We start from the raw sequence: 20066 nt of genomic DNA on the forward strand, positions 1-20066 counted from the left end.
TGAATCACCTGCACAGGCCCAACATTATGTCATCTGCAAAATGTAAGAATGTATCCATTTCTCCAGCAGTCCAGGAAGGAAGCTCTGCTACTGGGCACAGAGGAGTGTTCTGGCAGACTATCCAGAATAAAGAAAGGATTACTGTCTGGGCTTTACTGCAGCCTAAAAGAAATGTTCACTAGATTAAATCAGCCTCTCTGCTCTTATTCCATGCTAACCCGGTCATCTTTATAACCATTTAAAGCCTCAAGCCCACGAATACAGGAAGAGGATATTTTGGATAAGAAAAATAAAAACAAATATCTTTTGGTTAGAAAGTGGCAGACACCATGGTACATTTATAAATTGGCATTTGGTGTGTACTTCAGTTTTCCAGGGCCTGACAGTCCTGGATGAACTCATGGGGTCCAAACCAGAAAAGCAAGGGCTCAGACCCTGGCACCAAGGCTGCTCCATGTAAAGAATGCTACCCCGTGTGGCCAGCCTTGGGTAAGCCACCTTTCAACTGCTTCAGTGTCATTTATTTTCCCACCACATCCCAGAAAGCTCCGGAAAAACACATAAATGAATATATTTATTCTCTCACAGGATACTACACTGTTACCCAGTGTGAAGGGATGTGGCTTCCAAGCTCTCTCAGCAAAAGTGTGGTTCTCAGAACTGCTCCATTCACAAGTCATCCTGCAACCAGAGGCCTGGGCTCAACTCACACAAAGTTCTGAGCAATGGCCAGCACCTTGGAATACTCGCCTTCCCGCTTGCGCAGGCAGGTGGGGATGGGTGTCTTAATTCGGGTCCCCACAGGGTTCCCGTTGTCCTCAATGAGGACCACGTTGTTGGAGTCGAATCTGGGGGTCATTCGGGGGCCAGGCATGCAATGCCCCACAATGAGCGCCTTTTTCTTCTGTCCCTTGATGGCCAGTAGTATCCGGTCGCCCACCTTGCCCACTCCATTCTTGTTATAGACATGGATGCAGCGAGGAGCCCGATGGTATGGGCTGTTCCCCAGGGCACTGTTGTCCACCACTCGTACCCGCGTCATCTTCTGAATCGCACTCAGGCTCCCAGTGGTGCTGGTGGGAGGAAAAAAAAAGTCTGCAGTCTGTATCTCTCATGGTCAGGGTGCATAGGCCTCTGAGAGGTCAAGGCTAGGGAGAATGTACATGTCAGCAACACACATACAGCAGAGTGCTGTCCAGGAGCAGCAAGAAAAAGTCAGGACTTTGTGAAGACTTATCTGTACCCACAACAGTTTCCTCACAATTGAGAGCTTCTGCTGTTCTGTCAAGATCTCAATTTGGATGGGTTTTAAAGAGAACTCAATTTTTCTGTGACGATGAACTTCACAGCAGCCATAACTTAAAGCCTTTGCTTTCCAAAAGGACTCTGAGGACTTAAAGGAATCCCTCATGGGCTAGGCCTCACCCACTGCCTATCCTGAAAAACCTGCTTCCCCACAATACACCATTCCCTAATTTTCTGTTTTTCTTTTTTCTTTTTTTTTTTTTTTTTTGAGACAGAGTCTCGCTCTGTCACCCACGCTAGAGTGCAGTGGCGCCATCTTGGCTCACTGCAAGCTGCGCCTCCCGGGTTCACACCATTCTCCTGCCTCAGCCTCCCAAGTAGCTGGGACTACATGCGCCTGCCGCCGTGCCCAGCTAATTTTTTGTATTTTTTAGTAGAGACGGGGTTTCACCGTGTTAGCCAGGATGGTCTCGATCTCCTGACCTTGTGATCCGCCCGCCTCGGCCTCCCAAAGTGCTGGGATTACAGGCGTGAGCCACCATGCCTGGTTCCCTAATTTTCTTATTTACATGTTGCTGGGAACTAGAAGATATGGGTAAGTTTGCTAAGGGAATTCTTTGACACAACATAGCAGAAACTGGAAATAAGTCAAGGTAACAATCTTTTGTTTTAATACATTTTTCCTCATTAGAAAAAAAAAATTTAGAGAGTACTTATTAAAGGCAGACAAGGTATTATTAAGCAAGCCGATTACAGTGGGATTCCTATTTTCCTGATGCTAGCACCTGATGCTGGTGTTTCCACAGGGTAATCCTAGGACCTCTTCTCTTGTTTTTTATGCCTACTCTGGGCAATCTTACCCATTAGCATTGCTGCCAACTAGTAAATTCCATCTCCAGCCCCACCTCTCTTCTATATTCTAGTTCTATATATTTCCACTCTCCTCAACTCCCTACAACATGCTCTATAGATACTGCAAACTCAGTAGGTCCCAAACTGACCTCACTGCCTCCCCTTGTGAACCTCCTCCTGTTGCTACACTTCTTATCTAGACAATGGCTTCTCGAGCAGCACCAGAACCCAAGCCATAAACCTCTCTCCACCAACATCAACTGGCCACCAAGTCCTGTTAATATCACCCCCTTAAGCACTTACGTCCTTTCTCTCCAATCCCGCCAACAACTTCCTTCATTTAGGAGCTCACTCTCCTACACCAAGACTGTGACATTAGTGTCCTAGTTGCACTTCACTTTGCCAACAAAGAGCTCTCTTTAGAATATAAAAGTGATGCTACTCCCCACCTTCTACACTGTCAACAACCTTGTCCCAATTTACCGACCTTCTAAGGCTACACATCCTACCACTCTGGGCAGGAGAACCAGGAACCACTTCCCCAAGCACACCCTGCCTCCCAATTCTCCCTGGAGGCCTAGACAGGATCTGCCCCCACCTCCCTTTTGAGAAGACTGCCTCCACTCTTTCTCCTCCTTTTCCTCCACTAGCAGCTCCTATATGAAGCCTTCCAAAGCACTGTACAATCCTCTATTATAATATTCTATCACATTTTCTTAGAGTTACTTATTTTCAAGTTTGCTCCTGTGGCTGACAGTGAGAATTCTTTCAGGACAGAAAGCAACTCTCATTCATCTCTGTATGGCCAACCCCAGGCGCAGTGCTCAGGAAACGCCTGTGGGATGAGGGCATGACGGGGCCAGGAGGCATGTCTGCCAACGAGCGTGCCTCCTGTGCTCTCCTGGCTTAGCATCTTCAAGGAGGGGAGGGTGTCACACTTCTATCATGCTCAAGTTCTTGGTAATAAGCATGTATTATTTTTGTAATTTAAAAAATTCCATTTTTAAAAGAGGATTTTAATGCTCTAGGGGAATGACAGGGTTGAGAGATGTCAGATTCACTGTAAAGAGACTTGGAAGGACTGAAGAGTAACAGCTTCCACCATGTGCCATTCCCCATCGCACTTCTAACAGCAACATCACCTCTTTACCTATCCCCCATCCTGCGCCCAGACCAACCAAGCCAGCTCAGCCTGATCCCTTTAGCTTTCCCCAACCCCATGCCTACCTCCCTGAGTTTTTACTCCTGTTCTAGTCACCATAATACCCAGCCCTGATAGGAAGCTTACACAAAGACACAGTTTTAAGAACGTAATGAGGAAAGTTACCTGAAACAGCGATGGCTCAGCGCTCTGCTTACACAGGTGAAGGGGCCCCAGAGCCCAGTAAAGAAAGCCATGGGATCCCAAGATAGATCCTGCAGGAAAAACGAGAGGGAGAAAAATTGGTTTCTAAGTCAGAGCCCTTAGAGCCAGTTTTCTTTGGGGACTTGTGTGGGAGATGGCACTTCCAGCACAAGATCATTAGTCACAAAATATAAATCTTAGTGGTTAAAAGATACACAGATGATTAGACAGAGCTGTAGCTCCGATTTTGCTGATTCACGTTCTAACTCTGGGGTTGGAGAGGTGGAATGGCCCACAACAGCTTCTGCTATAAAAAAATACAACAGCATAGAGAATGCCTTCCTTATTATATCACTTCCACAGGCAGGAGGAAAATATGAACCCTTGGTTATAAACCCAGCCAGGGACTTCTTCTTGAGTCCTCCATAGAGGAAAAACTACACACTATTGCCCCTGTTGATATTCATATGCCTTCTGAAATCAGCACTTCAACTCCCTAAGAGAAAGTAAATTATCTAAGCAGCCACCCAAGTTGTCTGTCACTACATCACCTTTCCCCCAAATGTAAAGGCCAGAACATCTGTACAGCTCAAGGCCAGCAAAGCAAAGCCAATGGCTGCTCTCGCCAAGTCAAAGACCAAAGTCTCTATTTGGGTCAGTCTCCCAAAAAACACTGTAACATGGAAAACTGACCTACACCATACTACAGCTGAAAGTGGGCTTTGAAAAACCAAGTTGAAGAGTTAGTTAAAAGAGCAAACACCAACCCAAGACTTGTTGCTCCAGTTTTCAGAATCTCAACCCTGTTGCTCCCTAGCACTAACAAATATGGAGGCTGCCAGTGCCCTGAAACACCTGAACATCACTTCAGAGCGTGCTTCAGAAAGACCTGTAGCCAGCTGCAAAACACACCTGTTTTTCCACCCAAATGTTTGGCAGCAGAGGTGCCCATTCAAGAGGTCTGCCGAGAAAAGCCTCTACACTGTAGTATTTACACACAGCTTTGCTTTGCACAAGTTCAAACCACCTCAGATAAGATTTTATTTAATAAGAATGTTAGGGTGGGGCAGGGGAATCCACTCTTCCCCAGGAATACCTAGACACTCCATAAATACTTTTTTTTTTTCTTTCCTTGAGACAGAGTCTTGCTCTGTCACCCATGCTGGAATGTAGCAGTGCAACTGCAGCTCACTGCAGTCCTGAACTCCCCAAGCTCAGGTGATCCTCCCACCTCAGCCTCCCCAATAGTCAGGACCACAGACACGAACCAGGATGCCAGGCTAATTTTTTGTGTTTTTTTTTTTTTTTTTTTTTTTTTTGTAGTTGATGGTCTCACTATGTTGCCCAGGCTGGCCTGGAACTCCTGAGTTCATGCAATCCTCCTGCCTCAGCCCCCCAAAGTGCTGGGATTATGGGTGTGAGCCACCCACCACACCTGGCCTTTAAATGCTTATTAACTACAATTTAGCCTCAAATCTCAAACTTACTCCCAAATGTTTTCCTTAAGACAACCCCTGAAACATCGGCCAAAATGTAATTATGATTAGAAAAATCAAATGCAAAAGAAGGCAGCTAATGTATGCAACTACTAACATGTGACACACAGAGAATCACAGACTACCAAATGAGACCAGCTTTACTTTTACTGGTAAGGTGACCCTGGACAAGCAACCAAACTGCTGAGCTTTGGTTTACCATCTGTAACACAGGGATACTAATAGTATCTGCCCCCAAGGTAGTTATGAGGATTCAATTAGATAAGCCATGCAAAGCACAGTGTCTGGCACTCATTACCTATTAGCTATCATCATCATGATGTCATATATCATTTTAAAGATTAGAAAATTGATATACAGGCAGATTAAGTGACTTGTGTAGAGTCCCACAATTAGTCAAGCGCAAAACCAGAACTGGATCCAGGTTCAGTTCAAGAGTGTTCCAACTGCACCCTGCAGCCTTGCTCTGCTATACCAAAGCTCATTTCACACGAGCCCTGGGTGTCAAGCAGCTTTAAGGGTCATTTGGCCTCTTTCTGTGTTCTTTGTTTATGAACACCTATCAAATGGTTACAATGTGTCACGAAGCAGGCTACATGTCTTACATTACCATCTCATTTAAACCTCACGGCCAGGCACGGTGGCTCATGCCTGTAATCCCAGCACTTTGGGAGGCCAAAGTGGGCAGATCACCTGAGGTCGGGAGTTTGAGGTCAGTCTGACTAACATGGAGAAACCCCGTCTCTACTAAAAATACAAAATTAGCCGGGCATGGTGGCACATGTCTGCAATCCCAGCTACTTTGGAAGCTGAGGCAGGAGAATCGCTTGAACCCGGGAGGTGGAAGTTGCGGTGAGCCGAGATCGCATCATTGCACTCCAGCCTGGGCAACAAGAGCAAATCTCCATCTCAAAAATAAGTAAATAAAATAAACCTCAAAAAACCCTATGAAATGGGCCGGGCGCGGTGGCTCAAGCCTGTAATCCCAGCACTTTGGGAGGCCGAGGCGGGCGGATCACGAGGTCAGGAGATCGAGACCATCCTGGCTAACAGGGTGAAACCCCGTCTCTACTAAAAATACAAAAAAATTAGCCGGGCGTGTTGGCGGGCGCCTGTAGTCCCAGCTACTCGGGAGGCTGAGGCAGGAGAATGGCGTGAACCCCGGGAGGCGGAGCTTGCAGTGAGCCGAGATCGCGCCACTGCACTCCAGCCTGGGGGACAGAGCAAGACTCCGTCTCAAAAAAAAAAAAAAAACCCTATGAAATGGGTACAGTTATTATTAGCCTCGTTGTTAATACACAAAGAAAGCCAAATAAAGCCCAGAGAAGTTAAATAACTTGCCCAAGGTCACATGGCGAGGAGTGACCAGGCTGAAATAGGAACCCCAGATGTGGGCTTCCTAAACCCATGCTCTTACTCAACGGAGTAAACATGGCAACTTTAATTTAAATATTAATATTTTGCAACTATTAAATCATTCTTGTTCCATTAAGAATACTGACGTCAGCTGGGCGCGGTGGCTCATGCCTGTAATCCCAGCACTTTGGGAGGCCAAGGCAGGCAGATCATTTGAGGTCAGGAGTTTGAGACCAGCCTAGCCAACATGGTGAAACCCCTTCTCTACTAAAAATACAAAAATAAGCCGGGCATGGTGGCGGGCGCCTGTAGTCCCAGGTACTCAGGAGGCTGAGGCAGGAGAATCGCTTGAACCCAGGAGGCAAAGGCTGCAGTGAGCCAAGGTTGGGCCACTGCACTCCAGCCTGGGCAATACAGTGAGACTCCGTCTCAAAAAAAAAAGAATACTGACATCACATGCACATTTTACTCACAGCCAATTCAGTGCTTGCTGAATCAACTGAAATGTAGACACATACCAGGTGAAAATTATTCACTTTAAGTTTTGAAGACAATTTGTAGTGTAGGAGGCAAGAAGAGATCCATACTCAGAGCAATAACTAAAAACTGGCAAAAAATAAACAACAAAACAAAACTTCTAAAAAGCAGAGTCCTTCTGGTACAGGCTGCAGTTAGCTCAAATCCCTGCCAAGCTGTTCCCATCTGATGCTGGCAGGCCCTTGGCTCCCTGGGAGAGAAGAGTCTCCTGAACGACTCCACAGAACCCTCAAGATTAACCCAGCACCACCCACATTCCCTCTCCGGAGAAGTGCAACACCCTGCCTCTCAACATCACACTGCTTCCTCAAGAACACTGACATTAGTCCAAGAACTGCAGAAGCACTTAAGGGTTTCCCAGAACTTTCCTGACTCAGGTATCATCACAAAGCGCCTCCCTAAACTCTGTAAGGCTGTCAGTGCACAAACACAAACTCAGGCCTCCTCTCTGCACCTTGCTCACAAGCCATCTCCACAACCAACACTCATCTCTGCCCAGACAAATGTGACCCAGCTCCACAAGTATCTCCTCCACAAAGTCTTGTGTCAAACGGCAGCATCAATTGCTACCCCTCCTGAACACTGGGACATCCTTGTGCCAGTGCAACTCTCACTGAGCCAATATTCACTATCCAAACACCCACAATGAGTAAATTTGGATACTTTGAGATAAGGCTGATGTCCTTTAACATTCTATTTCTTCCTACTCACTATCCAAAATTCAGAAACCAGATATTCCGACAACACGGCATCTGAATGTGCTACAGGAATTCAGGAGCCACAAAGACTCTGATGGTAAGGATTACCTGTACTGCCCTCAGACACAAGAGTGATATATTCATGTCTCTAGGGAGCACTTCCCAATTCAGTGACTTTTCACTAGCTCTTTAGTGGATCTGATATTGACCTCTAGACCTAAACCCAAAGGACTCAGACATCAAATGGCCAGCAGTTAGCATTCCTATGAACTTGAAAGCACAAAAGAATCACATATTCACTTATTGTATATATGTCCCTTATCCCTCCAAAAAAAAAAAAAAAAACTGTTGTAACCCTCCTCTTCCACCCTAGCAAAAGACCCCAGCCAGTCCTGATAAACAGTAGGAGTGCAATAAATACTTGAATAAAATAAATGAGGGAGCCAGGAGAAAGACAGATCCCCCATGGCTCTGACAGAGGGAAATCCAGAAACGGTAGAGCTCTTATCTGTATTTTCGGAATCAGGACATGTCAGGCAAACACGCTGTAAGAGAATGATGGTGCTAATCATGGAGGATTAGCAGTGCTTTGTTTCCAGGCCCCCTGGGCTCACCTCCTGGGCCTGGTGCCTACACTGCCCACTATGGAAAATGCCTCATCCCACCACTAAAATAACTGTTTCAGATCAAGGAAGAGCAATGGAGGCAGCAATTTACTTCAAAGCAACTTTGATGGACCCTGATATTATTTCCTAACATAAATCCACCCTATGGACACAGACCCTGAATCACTTCAGACCTAGTCTATATACAATGGTTGTTTCACAAACAATGTCACTCTGGATCTTGTGCACAGGAGACTGACTTTAATGACAGTTCCTTCTTTACAACACTCTCACTTAGAGGAGGCCAGGTATTTGGAAAACTCTGGTGCCAGAGATGGCATTTCATGCCACTTCCTGGTCAGCACTAAGTATTACCCTCCTGTTTTAGAATATGAATCACAACTTCTCCTTAAAAAGAGCTGGGGTGGGGGGTGGGAAGAGAGGGTGGGTGGAAGGAAAAGAAAAAAGAAATTAATACAATCTAAGCCATGCTAATTTTCCATCTTGCTTTAAGATCTCCCTTCAGTTGTAGAGGTAAGAGAGGACTATGGATTTCAATGGAATACGGGGGAATTGCCATTGCCCTACAGATCCCATTGGAATGTATGCTCTGTGAGAGCAGGGACCAGCCCTTGCTCTGCTCAGTGCCAGACACTCAGTGCCCAGAACTGTGCCTAGCACACCTACAGCTTAGTGACTCTCTGTTAGGTGGACAGAACTGATTTATGGCTGGGCATAGTGGCTCACGCCTATAATCCCAACACTTTGGGAGGCCACGGCGGGCGGATCACCTGAGGTCAGGAGTTTGAGACCAGCCTGACCAACATAGTGAAACCCCATCTCTACCAAAAATACAAAAATTAGTGGAGCATGGCGGCACGTGCCTGTAGTCCCAGCTACAGCCAGTCCCTGGCTGAGGCAGGAGAATCTCTTGAACCTGGGAGGTGGAGGTTGCAGTGAGCCGAGATCACACCACTGCACTCCAGCCTAGGCAACAGAGTAAGACTCTGTCTCAAAAAAAAAAAAAAAAAAAAGAACTGATTTATAATTCAACCTCCAGCTCCAGAAAGGCCCCATTTCAGTGGGGTTGGTGGTTTTTCTTGTGCCCTTTACCCAGGCTCCCAGTGACTTGGGAGAGCCTCATAGGCACACAGAGCTCTTTCTTTTTTTCCTTTTTTTTTTTTTTTTTTGAGATAGAGTCTTGCTCTGTCGCCCTGGCTGGAGTGCAGTGGCGCCATCTCAGCTCACTGCAAGCTCCGCCTCCCAGGTTCACACCATTCTCCTGCCTCAGCCTCCCAAGTAGCTGGGACTACAGGCGCCCGCCACCAAGCCCAGCTAATTTTTTGTATTTTTAGTAGAGACGGGGGTTTCACTGTGTTAGCCAAGATGGTCTTGATCTCCTGACCTTGTGATCCGCCCACCTCAGCCTCCCAAAGTGCTGGGATTACAGGCGTGAGCCACCGCGCCCTGCCAGAGAGCTCATTTTTAGCTACTCTGAGTTGGAAGGGCAGACACAAAGAGCCTGTACCTCTGATGCTTTGTGGAAAGCTGGAAAGTACCATTACTTTAAGTTTTGAAGATCAGCAAAATATATTTAGTATCACAGATCTATATATAATTACATTGTTTCTACCTAAACAATTTCAGTATTTAGGTGCCTGGCCAGTTACATTTTAAAGACCTTTCAAGGAAAATGGCCTCTAAGTAGAACTTAGATCTGATAGAAAGAGGAGAAAACAAAAAGTTCAGCACAATCACAAATGAGCCTTTAAAGGAGATTCTGCTACTATGTAATGGTCGGGAAAAGAGACACTGAGAAATCAAATGGAAAGCCCAGACACAAAAAGGACAAACTCTGCCAGTGTGAGGATATAAATGTCCTTCTTAATCAAAGTAGGAAAAGCAAAGGCCTGGCAGCTCTGATAAATCAAAAACAAAAAGGAATTCTCGGGACCCTCTGTCCTGTCATGCAAACACAACCCCTCCCATCTCAGGTTTCTCCTCAATCATTCTAGACCAATAAGTACTTTCATTTGTGGCTTACAGACTCATTACTGTTTTTGCTGCCCAACTATTTCCTTTTAGGAAGTTTGGTGTGTGCATGCTTTTGTAACCTCACACAATAGCCACAATAGCATGTTATAATTCTCAAAGTACTTTCACACAGATCACTTTCTTTGAAGATTTCAGTCCTAGCACCCAATGGAAACAAAGACAAACAGGAAAGACCAACAGTCTGCAAGGGGGCTGAATCTGCTAATGATTTTAAACAGTTCTGCAGGCTCCACAGAGTTGGAGAAATGAAGACAGAAATGCTAAGATTTGTTGGTTGATTCGTCCAAGGTTACAAGGCAACAAGGCCCAGACCAGAGCCTAAGGCTGTTTTTATTAAACACTGCACAATACTTGCACAGTGAAGATGCTGCTTTAGCCACTAATAAGCTTCATGGATACAAATAAATGTTCCACACGCAGGGCAAGTACTCCTTCTCCTTTGGCAAGGCCGCCACATAATCTTTAAAAAACTCAGGAAACAAAAAGCCATCTCTTCATTAAATATCTGCACTACACTCAGGACAGCCTTGGACCAAAGCTAAAGCTGATTTTGAGTGGTCTGCCAGCAGCACTATCAATAAGTAAAGTATCCCTCAATAGCATGATCAGCTGTTTCCACCATAGCTATCACTGAGTAAACCCCATTTCTCAACCCCATTTCACAAAGGGAAAACATGTCTAGGGTTCTTGTCCTATATTTGTTTATATAACTTATGCCCCACCTTGTTGCAAAAGTATTTAAAGTAGGGAGTGGTGGTTCACACCTGTAATTACACCACTTTGGGAGGCTGAGGGAGGAGGAACACTGGAGCTCAGGGGCTGGGGGTTGCAGTGAGCCCATAATTTCAGCACAACACTCCAGCCTGGGTGACAGAGCGAGACCCTGCCTCAAAAAAAAAAGTAAACAGTAGTACTTAGATAGATCTGACCATTCTCAATTATTCAAGATGGTTTTTCAATGTGTAGATTTGTATATTTTATCTACTCCAGTTTTGCTCCCCCTCCCATCCCTACCTCACAAGTGTACAAACATCTATAATCCAGATATAAATTTGTAATATTCTTCATCTGGTCAAACTCAGGAAAAACTGCACAAGTCAAAGTAAAATTCTACTGAATCATATACATAATTCCCTTCCTATTAGTACCTACATTGGGCCAGGTTTAGGTGGGCTCCAGGTTTATTAAGATGTCAGATAGGCAGGAGAGTAGTGTGGAAAAGTTAAAGAATGGGGGTGGGAGGGTGCTGCTGATGGAAAGCGTATATCTCTTTCACTCCATCCTCCCCTTCTCTCACACCAAGTCTGTGACCCTGGAATCACTTGTCCAGGTCTCAACGACTCTCCGTCAAGCAGAGATCATATTGGGAAAAGCAAAGAGGTCTGGAAATGGAAGTACTTTAGCTTCACTCATGTAAGGGATCATTTTAATGTGGACAATCCTTCTCTGAATTATCCAGTAGGGACTAGATCTGCAGGACAAATAGTTTGTTTAACAGATCCTGGCCAGGAAGAGCAAGCTCATTCCCTGATTCTCAGGGCAGCACCATAGGTGCCTCTTTAAGATCACAGCCCTGAAAGTGTTTTCAGTTTAGAGTGCACATGGTAAAGTGCTTCCTCTCTTTTCTAAAGACATAAAAGATTTTTTGAGTTTTTAACACAGGGCTTTCCTACTCTGAGTTGTGTTTCACTGGTGAATGGTAAGCTACTTTACTATGACCTTTTTAAATATTCAGCACATTACCTGACCCAGAACATTTCTGAGATCTGAACTGCAGTCTTCTCTTGCATACTAGTTGTCACTGTAAATACACATGTAAAATCATACCAGGGTAAGCTACAACCCAGACAAACCATGAGCCTATAAAATAGAAGGCTAAACCATAACCTGCTTTTCGAGACCCCCCCACAGCCCTAAGAACTATCCAAGTAACCTGACAGTAGGAAAATCCATCTTAGGTGGGCCCAGGTATCATAATCCCAAAGACATGAGTGGAGCAAAATAGGTTTTAAAGGATTCTTGCAACACTGAAGACTCTGGGAGCTAAGGAGAGTCTAAATAACCATGTTCAGTGTGCAACCACCTGAAAAGTGGACTCCAGGGAAATTTTGTTGTTGTTATCCACCGCCCTCCCAAGGGAAACATTTTATCTTTAATATTCAGGAGCAATAATAAAATATTTTGGCCACTGTTCCTTCAAGGATTCCACAAGGCACTTAATTCTCATGTCAGGCTTTCTGAAATGCTTGCCCTGGAAAGTGTCACTTGATGGCTCACACACTCCTTGAGGATTAGGTGCTGACCCTAATTAGGCACAGGCAGAAACAGCTCAGGAATCCACATGTTCAGATTCATAACTATACTTTTTGTAAAAAATAAAAACATATAAAAAATGCCTTCTGGCTGGGCAAGGTGGCTCACACCTGTAATCCCAGCACTTTGAGAGGCTGAGTTGCATAGATCGATTGAAGTCAGGGGTTGGAGACCAGCCTGGGCAACATGGTGAAACCCCATCTCTACTAAAAATACAAAAATTAGCCAGGAGTGGTGGCGCACGCCTGCAGTCCCAGCTACTCGGGAGGCTGAGGCATAAGAATTGCTAGATCCCAGGAGAGGCTGCAGTGAGCTGATATTGCACTGCTGCACCCAGATCTCCCCAGCCTGAGCAAGAGAGACTGTCTCAAAAAAAAAAGGCCTTCTAGTGATCCTCAGAAGTCCAAAAACCAGATAACTATGGCTTCCACTTCCATTTTTCAGATATCCATTATAATGCTATTTGACCCCAAAGTGAATTTTATTGTTCCACACAAGCAATAGATTACACCAATTTCACAACTCCCAGAATCCAAACCTACAAAGACCCTTCCCACCAGGCACTTTACCAAAAACGGGCTTCATCTCCATTTTCCTTTCTGCCACAGTTGAAAAACTGCCCTTCCTAATTAAGCCAACCAACTTCTTACCTCAATAAAATCCTTGTTTTTCAATAGCACGTACAGTATTTCTAGTGATGAAGAGTGAACTGTCTTTCGTCTCACACAGTAACCTCCGTGAAGAAGATCCACCTTGGTCTTTACTGTATATTCCTGGCATGCTAACTGCATCCTCACAGACAATTTTAAGTGACTGAAAACTCAGGCGAAGAAAGGCAAGAAGGCAAATAGAAGGGCACAGGAGACCAATACTTTTCAAATTTTTCTCACTGCGACCTACAGAAACACCTGTAGAACACCTCCTAATACACTCACACGTGTGTGTACACCTGAAGCAAGTGTCAAGAAACAATACCCTTACTAAGTGCAACACCCTCTGATATTTTAAATGGCTGTGATCTACTAAACTGATTTCCAACTCACCAATAGGATTCAGTTTGAAAAACACTGCAATAAATCAAACCTTATAGTTGCATTCCACAAGCTACTAATGAACTCTTGAAAAGCCAACATACAGCAGAGACGCTGACCAACTACAAGATCCAAACCCCCCAGGTGGGCAGTGTCCTTCTGTTCAGCAGTGGCAGTTCCCCACCACCACCAGCCCTGGGAGTTAATTATCTCCCAAACTCCCAGAGTTTCCCAAGTAGCCCAAGGTGTCTGTCATATGCCCTTTTAACCTCTTTATAAATTCAGACCCGTCCATCTCTTATGGTGGCAAAGTTCATTTATCGTCCGCTGTGGAAAGCAATACTTCCTTTTTGTCCCCTCCAGGAACCAGAAATTAAATGACCAGGTTGGTGCCCGTTGTGCCTTTATGATCTATTTGTGCGGGTGATATATAGAAAGAGTCTCAGTCTCTCCCTTCATCTTTCCAGTCTTAATCACTGGTAGATGCAGTCTCTGGTGAAATAAGAAACCAGGGAACCCCCTGGCCTGGGGGAGGGCGCACTCATCAGCGTGACAGAGTGAAAGCAAAAACTCAATCCTCACAATACAGAGGCGTCTGGCTAACTCATCTCCAGACCCAAGTTGGGAAAGGGGAGGGCAGCGCGGAAAGCGGAGAAGCCGGAGCAGACGGAGGAGACGCGCCGGAGTGACCTGCGACGGCTGAACGCAGCCCGCCCTCCCCAAGCCGGCTCTGCAACCCGGGGAAAGCAGGTGAGCGCCAGCCACGGACTTGGGGGTCGCAGAAGCGGCCCACGGAGAGCGGGAGGGAGAAGGATCCGGGTAAGGGGCCTCCCCTCCCCGTCGGGACCCCTCCCACTGACGCTCTGCCTCCCACTCTGGACTCTCACTCACGCCGGGGAGTGGGCCTCCCCTACTGGAGAGAAAGGAAGAGGAGAAGGAGGGATATTAGGGGCTTAACGCCCACCCTCGCCCGCCACCATACCGCTCTCGCCGCCCGGGAAAATCCCGCCACGGGCCCCACCAGCCAAGCGCCGCCTTCGCCCCACGCGGCCTCTCCCCAGCGCCTGCGCGCCAGGCCCTGACCGGCGGACGCGATCTGAGAGTGCGCGAGCGCCTTGCGTGCGCCGGCGTGAGGGGCGGGACCTGCGGGGCTCCGCCCCCTCCCCCTCCCTCCTCTCGCTCCCCCTCCCCCATACACTGCCGCGGCCGCCGCAGGAGCCCGGAGCTCGAGCCGCCCAGCGATTCCCCCTCCCCCTCCCCCAGCCCCGCCCCGCCCCAACCCGGGGCTCCGAGCTGGAGCCGAGTCTGCGCCTGGGGGTGAGTACGCGACCCTCCCTAGCCCTCGCTCTTTTCTTCGAAGATCCCACCACCACCCAAAGAAAAAACCTGGACTCAGCTGGGCGTCCCCTCCCTTCAACCTCCTGCGGGACCCAGAGGTGCCCGGGCCCGCGGGACCCAGCGGTGGCGCGCGCTGCCCCCAACCCCGCACCATCCCGAGCCAAATGTGAGTCCTCCAACCCCTGCCGGAGGTCCAGAGACGCGCCGCCCGCTCTCCCCAGCCCCGAGGAGATCCCAAGGGGTGGGACCCCCGCCCCCGGCCCCCGAGTGCCACTCTTCTCCCACCTGCCCGGTGCAGGTGCGCGTCCCCTGCGCGACCCTCGGGCAGCTGCGCCCCGACTGTCCGCCGCCGCTGTGGGGAACTAGCCGCCCCCGCCGCCGAGTTTTGGACCCCGGGGTCGCCAAGTCCGATGCCTTCGGTCCCTTTTATTTTTTCTGCTGCTCCCGGGGGCGAGTACACCCGAAGCCGGCCCAGGGTAAGGGCTGGGGCTCGGGCAAAGGCAGGGTTCGCAGGTGCTGGCACGAGGCCGGCCGCTGCCCCCGGCCCTTCGGGGGACTGACTGGTCGGCGGGCTGGGGAGGCGGCCGGCCCCGGGAGGGTGTCCTCTCCTTGCGCCCCGCATAGTGCAGTTCATTCATGAGCTGCCCGGGCCTGCGTTGGAGGGTGCGGTGGGGAAAAGATTCAGACGCGAAACCGAGAGTGGGGCAAAGGCCCTGTTGCGGGGAGGGGGCGCCGCTTTGTCCCTCCTGGCTGTCTTGACCGCCTAAGGCGGACAGTCCCAAAGCTTGGCACCTTGTTCCCCAGAAAAGGAAAGGACGCTTGGGAAGTGGGGAGGAGAGGTCAGAGGGGCTGCCCTTGGGGCTTTGTGCTGCCATCTGCCTGGGTCCCCTGGGCAGAGGTCTGGCCGCTCGGGGCAAACCTGAGCACTCCACTGCCTTGGGGGGCTGGGGCTTGCCTACCCAATACCAGTCTGCAGCAGCCCGGGAGCAATGAGGCTGTGCCCAACACCTGCTGAAGAGGGGCCCATCCTGCCTCCCAGGCCAGGATGAGGAGGGGAGTGGGAGTGTCAGCCAGGCTGCAAGTGGGGGTGTGCTGGCAGCATGATTGTCCTCCAGGGCACCAGAGGGTCCAGGCCCTGGCATGCCCCAGGTGGCACATGCTGGGGCCTGCTGTTGGCTCACTCAGTGCAGTCTTGGCCTGTGGGTGGGTGGGGACATGGCAAGGCAGAAGGCAGGCAGTGGGTAACTAAGAACCCCGTTGGACATCATTCAAGTTCCCTCCAAGTATAGCAGAGTCTTAGAGACCTGGGTTCAAATTCTAGCTCTCCCATTCTTCAGCTGTGTGACCTTGACAAGTTACTTAACCTGTCTGAACCTCAGTTTTCATTAAAAAGTGTTTATGCCTATAATTCCAGCACTTTGGGAGACTGAGGCGGACAGATCACTTGAGGTCAGGAGTTCGAGACCAGCCTGGCCAACATGGTGAAACCCCATCGCTACTAAAAATACAAAAATTAGCCGGGCATGGTGGCGCACACCTGTAATCCCAGCTACTCGGGAGGCTGAGGCAGGAGAATGACTCAAACCTGGGAGGCAGAGGTTGCAGTGAGCCGAGATTGTGGCACTTCACTCCAGCCTGGGTGACAGAGGGAGACTCCGTCTAAAAAAAAAAAAAAAAAAAGAAAGAAAAGGAAAAAAAGTGTGGTTACTACCACCTCCTTACAAATTTTACCATGGGGATCATACAAGGTAACAGAAGTAAAGAGCTTGGCATCCTTCCTGGTAATTGATCAATAATGGGTTATCATCTCTGAACTTCTGACCCATTACTCTCCCATACCTCCAACTCCCAGGCTACCACAGATGGATGGGGTATGTTCAAAGAGTGAGAATATTCCCTGTCACTCAGTGGCAGAGTCCCTAACACAGTGTAAACCCTTAGGTCTAAATAAGAAGCCCAACCTGACTGAGGGGCTCTGTTATATTTCTATCATGTTACATTCTATGTCTTTAATTATTTTTGTTTTTACCAATTTTCTTTCTCTAAACCGACTCCTTTTATTCCATACCTTATTAATAACAATAACTAATTCCTAGAGCACATTATATGCCTTGAACTATATTAAGAGCTTTACATAAGTCATCTTGTTTAATCCCCAGAACAATGACACAACTGGATTACTGTCCCATTTTACAAATGAAGAAACTGAGGCCCAGGGTGACTAAATAATTTTCCCAAGTTAGAAGCCTGGTCTATCACATCCTAGAGTCTGTGCTTTTAACCACCAGACTATGGTGCCTGTCCCCTACGCCTGCCTCAGAACCTGAAATCACAAACCCAAGGCCTGAGTGGAGGGAAGCTACAAGCAAGAGGAAAGGCAAACGGGTAGAAATAGGGTATGGCATTTCTCCAGAGTGGTAACTGACTGCCTTCAGCTCCCTGGTGGAAGTGGCTCTTGTTTGCAGATATCTCTGCAAAGTGCAGTGGTTAAGAGCATACACTTGAGTCAGGCAGCCTGGGTCCTTATCTGGGTCTACCACAGACTGGCTGTGTGACCTTGAGCAGCTCATATACTCTCTCTGTACCTCAGTGTCCTCCTGGGGTTGTGATGGGGAGCAAATGAGTTACATTTGTAAAGTGCTTAGAACAGTGCTTGGCACAAAAGAAGAGTTAAATAAACATTTAATACATGTATTATTTTACTACTTTTTTTCTTTTTCTGTTTTTCTTTCCTTTTTTTTTTTAGACAGGGTCTCTGTCTGTCGCCCAGGATGGAGTGCAGTGGCGTGATCTCGGCTCACTGCAGCCTGGAACTCCCTGGGCTCAGGTGATCCTCGCACCTCAGCTTCTGGAGTAGCTGGGACTACAGACATGTACCAGCACGCCCAGCTAGCCCAGCTAAATTTTGGTGGGGGGGATATCTTTTGTAGAGACAGGGTTTTGCTATGTTGCCCAAGCTGGTCTCGAACTCCTGGGCTCAAGCGATTCTCCCACCACAGCCTCCCAAAGTGCTGGGATTACAGGTGTGAGCCACCATGCCTGGCTTTTTGTTTTTTTTTTTTTTTCCCTCAAGACAAGGTGTTGCTCTGTTGCCCAGGCTGGAGTGCAGTGGCATGATCATGGCTGACTGCAGCCTCCAACTCCTAGGCTCAAGGGATCTTCCCCACTTGGGCTTCAGAAGTGCTGAGATTACAGGGGTGAGCCTCCCACCCTGCCTACGACTACCTTTTTTTTTTTTTGAGATGGAGTCTCACTCTGTCGCCCAGGCTGGAGTGCAGTGGCATGATCTAGGGTCACTGCAACCTCTGCCTCTTGGGTTCAAGTGATTCTCCTGCCTCAGCCTCCCGAGTAGCTGGGACTACAGACGCATGCCACCACATTCAGCTAATTTTTGCATTTTTTTAGTAGAGACAGGGTTTCACCATATTGGCCAGGCTGGTCTCGAACTCCTGACCCTGTGATCTGCCCAGCTCGGCCTCCCAAAATGCTGGGATTATAGGTGTGAGCCACCGTGCCTGACACCTACCACTACTTTTATGCTCACTTGTGGATATATTCTTGCCTTTCTCTCTGAAGTGGGTAGGGGGTAGAGTAAGGATATTCATATCTGTTACAGATTGGAAGACTGAGACTCAAGTTTCATAGTAACAGAGCTAGCTTCCATCTTCCCCTCATCCCCTCAGACCACATGGCCTTGCTTTGATCCCAAGCCCTAACTTAAATCTTGCCCAGTAACTCCATTGAAAAAGCTTATATCACTCCTGTAATCCCAGCACTTTGGGAGGCCAAGGTGGGCAAATCATGAGGTTAAGAGATCGAGACCATCCTGGCCAACGTGGTGAAACTCTGTCTCTACTGAAAATACAAAAATTAGCTGGGTGTGGTGGCATGTGCCTGTAGTCCCAGCTACTCAGGAGGCTGAGGCAGGAGAATCCCTTGAACCCAGAAGGCGGAGGTTGCAGTGAGCCAAGATCGCGCCGCTGCACTCCAGCCTGGTGACAGAGCAAGACTCCGTCTCAAAAAAATACACAACAACCGCCAAAAAAAAAAGCTTATAAGTTATAGCTCTCCAACCCCTACCATGCACACACTCCTTAATGGTAAAATTAAAAAGTTAGCTAGAAATAAAATCCTCCATCACTCTCTGGACACACCTCAACCAAAACCTCAATATCAGACTAGAGAAACTGGAATATAGCGGGTGCAGGCACCTCATGGAGTGGAAGAACTGCCACCTCCCGTCCCTGAGGTATTCTGCCTCAGTGTCTTCCCTCTTCTCAGATGCTCAGCCCAGTGCTGGCTTTGAGAGCAGCTGCCCTTGATGAAACTCAGCCCGGCAACCCCGCCCCCACAATTAAAAGCTTGGAGCAGCCCTGTCAACTGGCAGAGCTGCCAGCCCAGGCTCCACCCCTTACCTGTCCTGTCACTGTGCAAGTTGCTTCCCCTACTGGGTTCCTGCTTCCTCCCTGTAAAATGGGGATAGTGATCTGAGTGCGCCCTGCCTTCCTCCCATGCAAATGGGAGGGTTAATGCTGTTGTGGAGGGGAGAGTACTTTGTGACACTAAGGAGGCGGACAGCAGAGGAGCATGATGATTTCAGTTACTAAGCATCTAGCTAGATCCTGTCCACCCTGCTGGGGCCACTTCATGTAGAAGCTTCCAAAATGCTCTACCTTTCTTTGGTGTGGAGAAGACAGGAGGTGATAGGAATGGTACTCTGGGGCTTGTTCTCATTTCATTCTGATCTGATGGAGCCTTGGAATTCAGAGAGAAAAACAGGCAAGGGGTGGAAATAGAGTGTTGAGATTGCTGGAGTACATTGGAGTTGAGAATTGAGAATGAGAGACTAGTTAGAGCCCCCCCAATCCAAGATACCTATGCCTACCTTTAACCTCCCATAGTGCCCCAGGCTTCTGTGCATCTTATGTTTACATACCCAGGCTCCCAGACACACCCATGTTCACACCCCCACTTCGAAGCCAACAACTCCCTTCATTTCCGTGGACTGCCATGCAGTCACCTAGCTCCTCCTGGACACAGGTCCACACATCAACACACATTTACATACCTGGACACACACATTTCCACAGCACCCTCAAGTTCTCTGGCCTGAGAACATTTAATGAGCATTTATAAAGCTTCCATGGTCTGCCAAGTCCTGTTTTAGGTACATCAGAAAAGCACCGTGGTGCCCT

At 48.0% G+C, this 20066-nt stretch overlaps 2 protein-coding genes across 6 annotated transcripts in view; one reads left to right on the forward strand and one right to left on the reverse strand.

Moving 5' to 3' along the window:
* Nucleotides 1-499: 499 nt before the first annotated feature.
* MRPL14 (mitochondrial ribosomal protein L14) lies at nt 500-14635 on the reverse strand. 2 transcript variants are annotated; one of them, XM_030795980.1, is made up of 3 exons: nt 13153-13473; nt 3425-3513; nt 500-1073 (listed from the first exon to the last, which is right to left on the reverse strand). In XM_030795980.1, exons 1-3 carry the CDS (start codon nt 13291-13293, stop codon nt 707-709), a joined length of 597 nt encoding a protein of 198 aa, XP_030651840.1. In that variant the 5' UTR covers nt 13294-13473; the 3' UTR covers nt 500-706. The 2 variants fall into 2 exon arrangements, with proteins under 2 accessions (XP_030651840.1, XP_030651841.1); XM_030795981.1 differs by lacking the exon at nt 13153-13473 and adding an exon at nt 14516-14635 and having other exon boundaries at nt 504-1073.
* A 96-nt stretch (nt 14636-14731) lies between these two features.
* TMEM63B (transmembrane protein 63B) overlaps nt 14732-20066 on the forward strand; it is a 28235-nt gene continuing 22900 nt past the window's right edge. For 2 of the 4 annotated variants that reach the window (XM_030795984.1, XM_030795985.1), the window contains exon 1: nt 14738-14850. The gene's annotated coding sequence lies outside the window, so the exon portion shown is untranslated. Of the gene's footprint in view, nt 15038-20066 lie in introns of all 4 variants that reach the window. The other 2 variants (XM_030795982.1, XM_030795983.1) reach the window with 2 other exon arrangements.

This window comes from Nomascus leucogenys, chromosome 17 (genome assembly GCF_006542625.1).
Source record: "Nomascus leucogenys isolate Asia chromosome 17, Asia_NLE_v1, whole genome shotgun sequence".
Lineage (NCBI taxonomy): Eukaryota > Metazoa > Chordata > Mammalia > Primates > Hylobatidae > Nomascus > Nomascus leucogenys.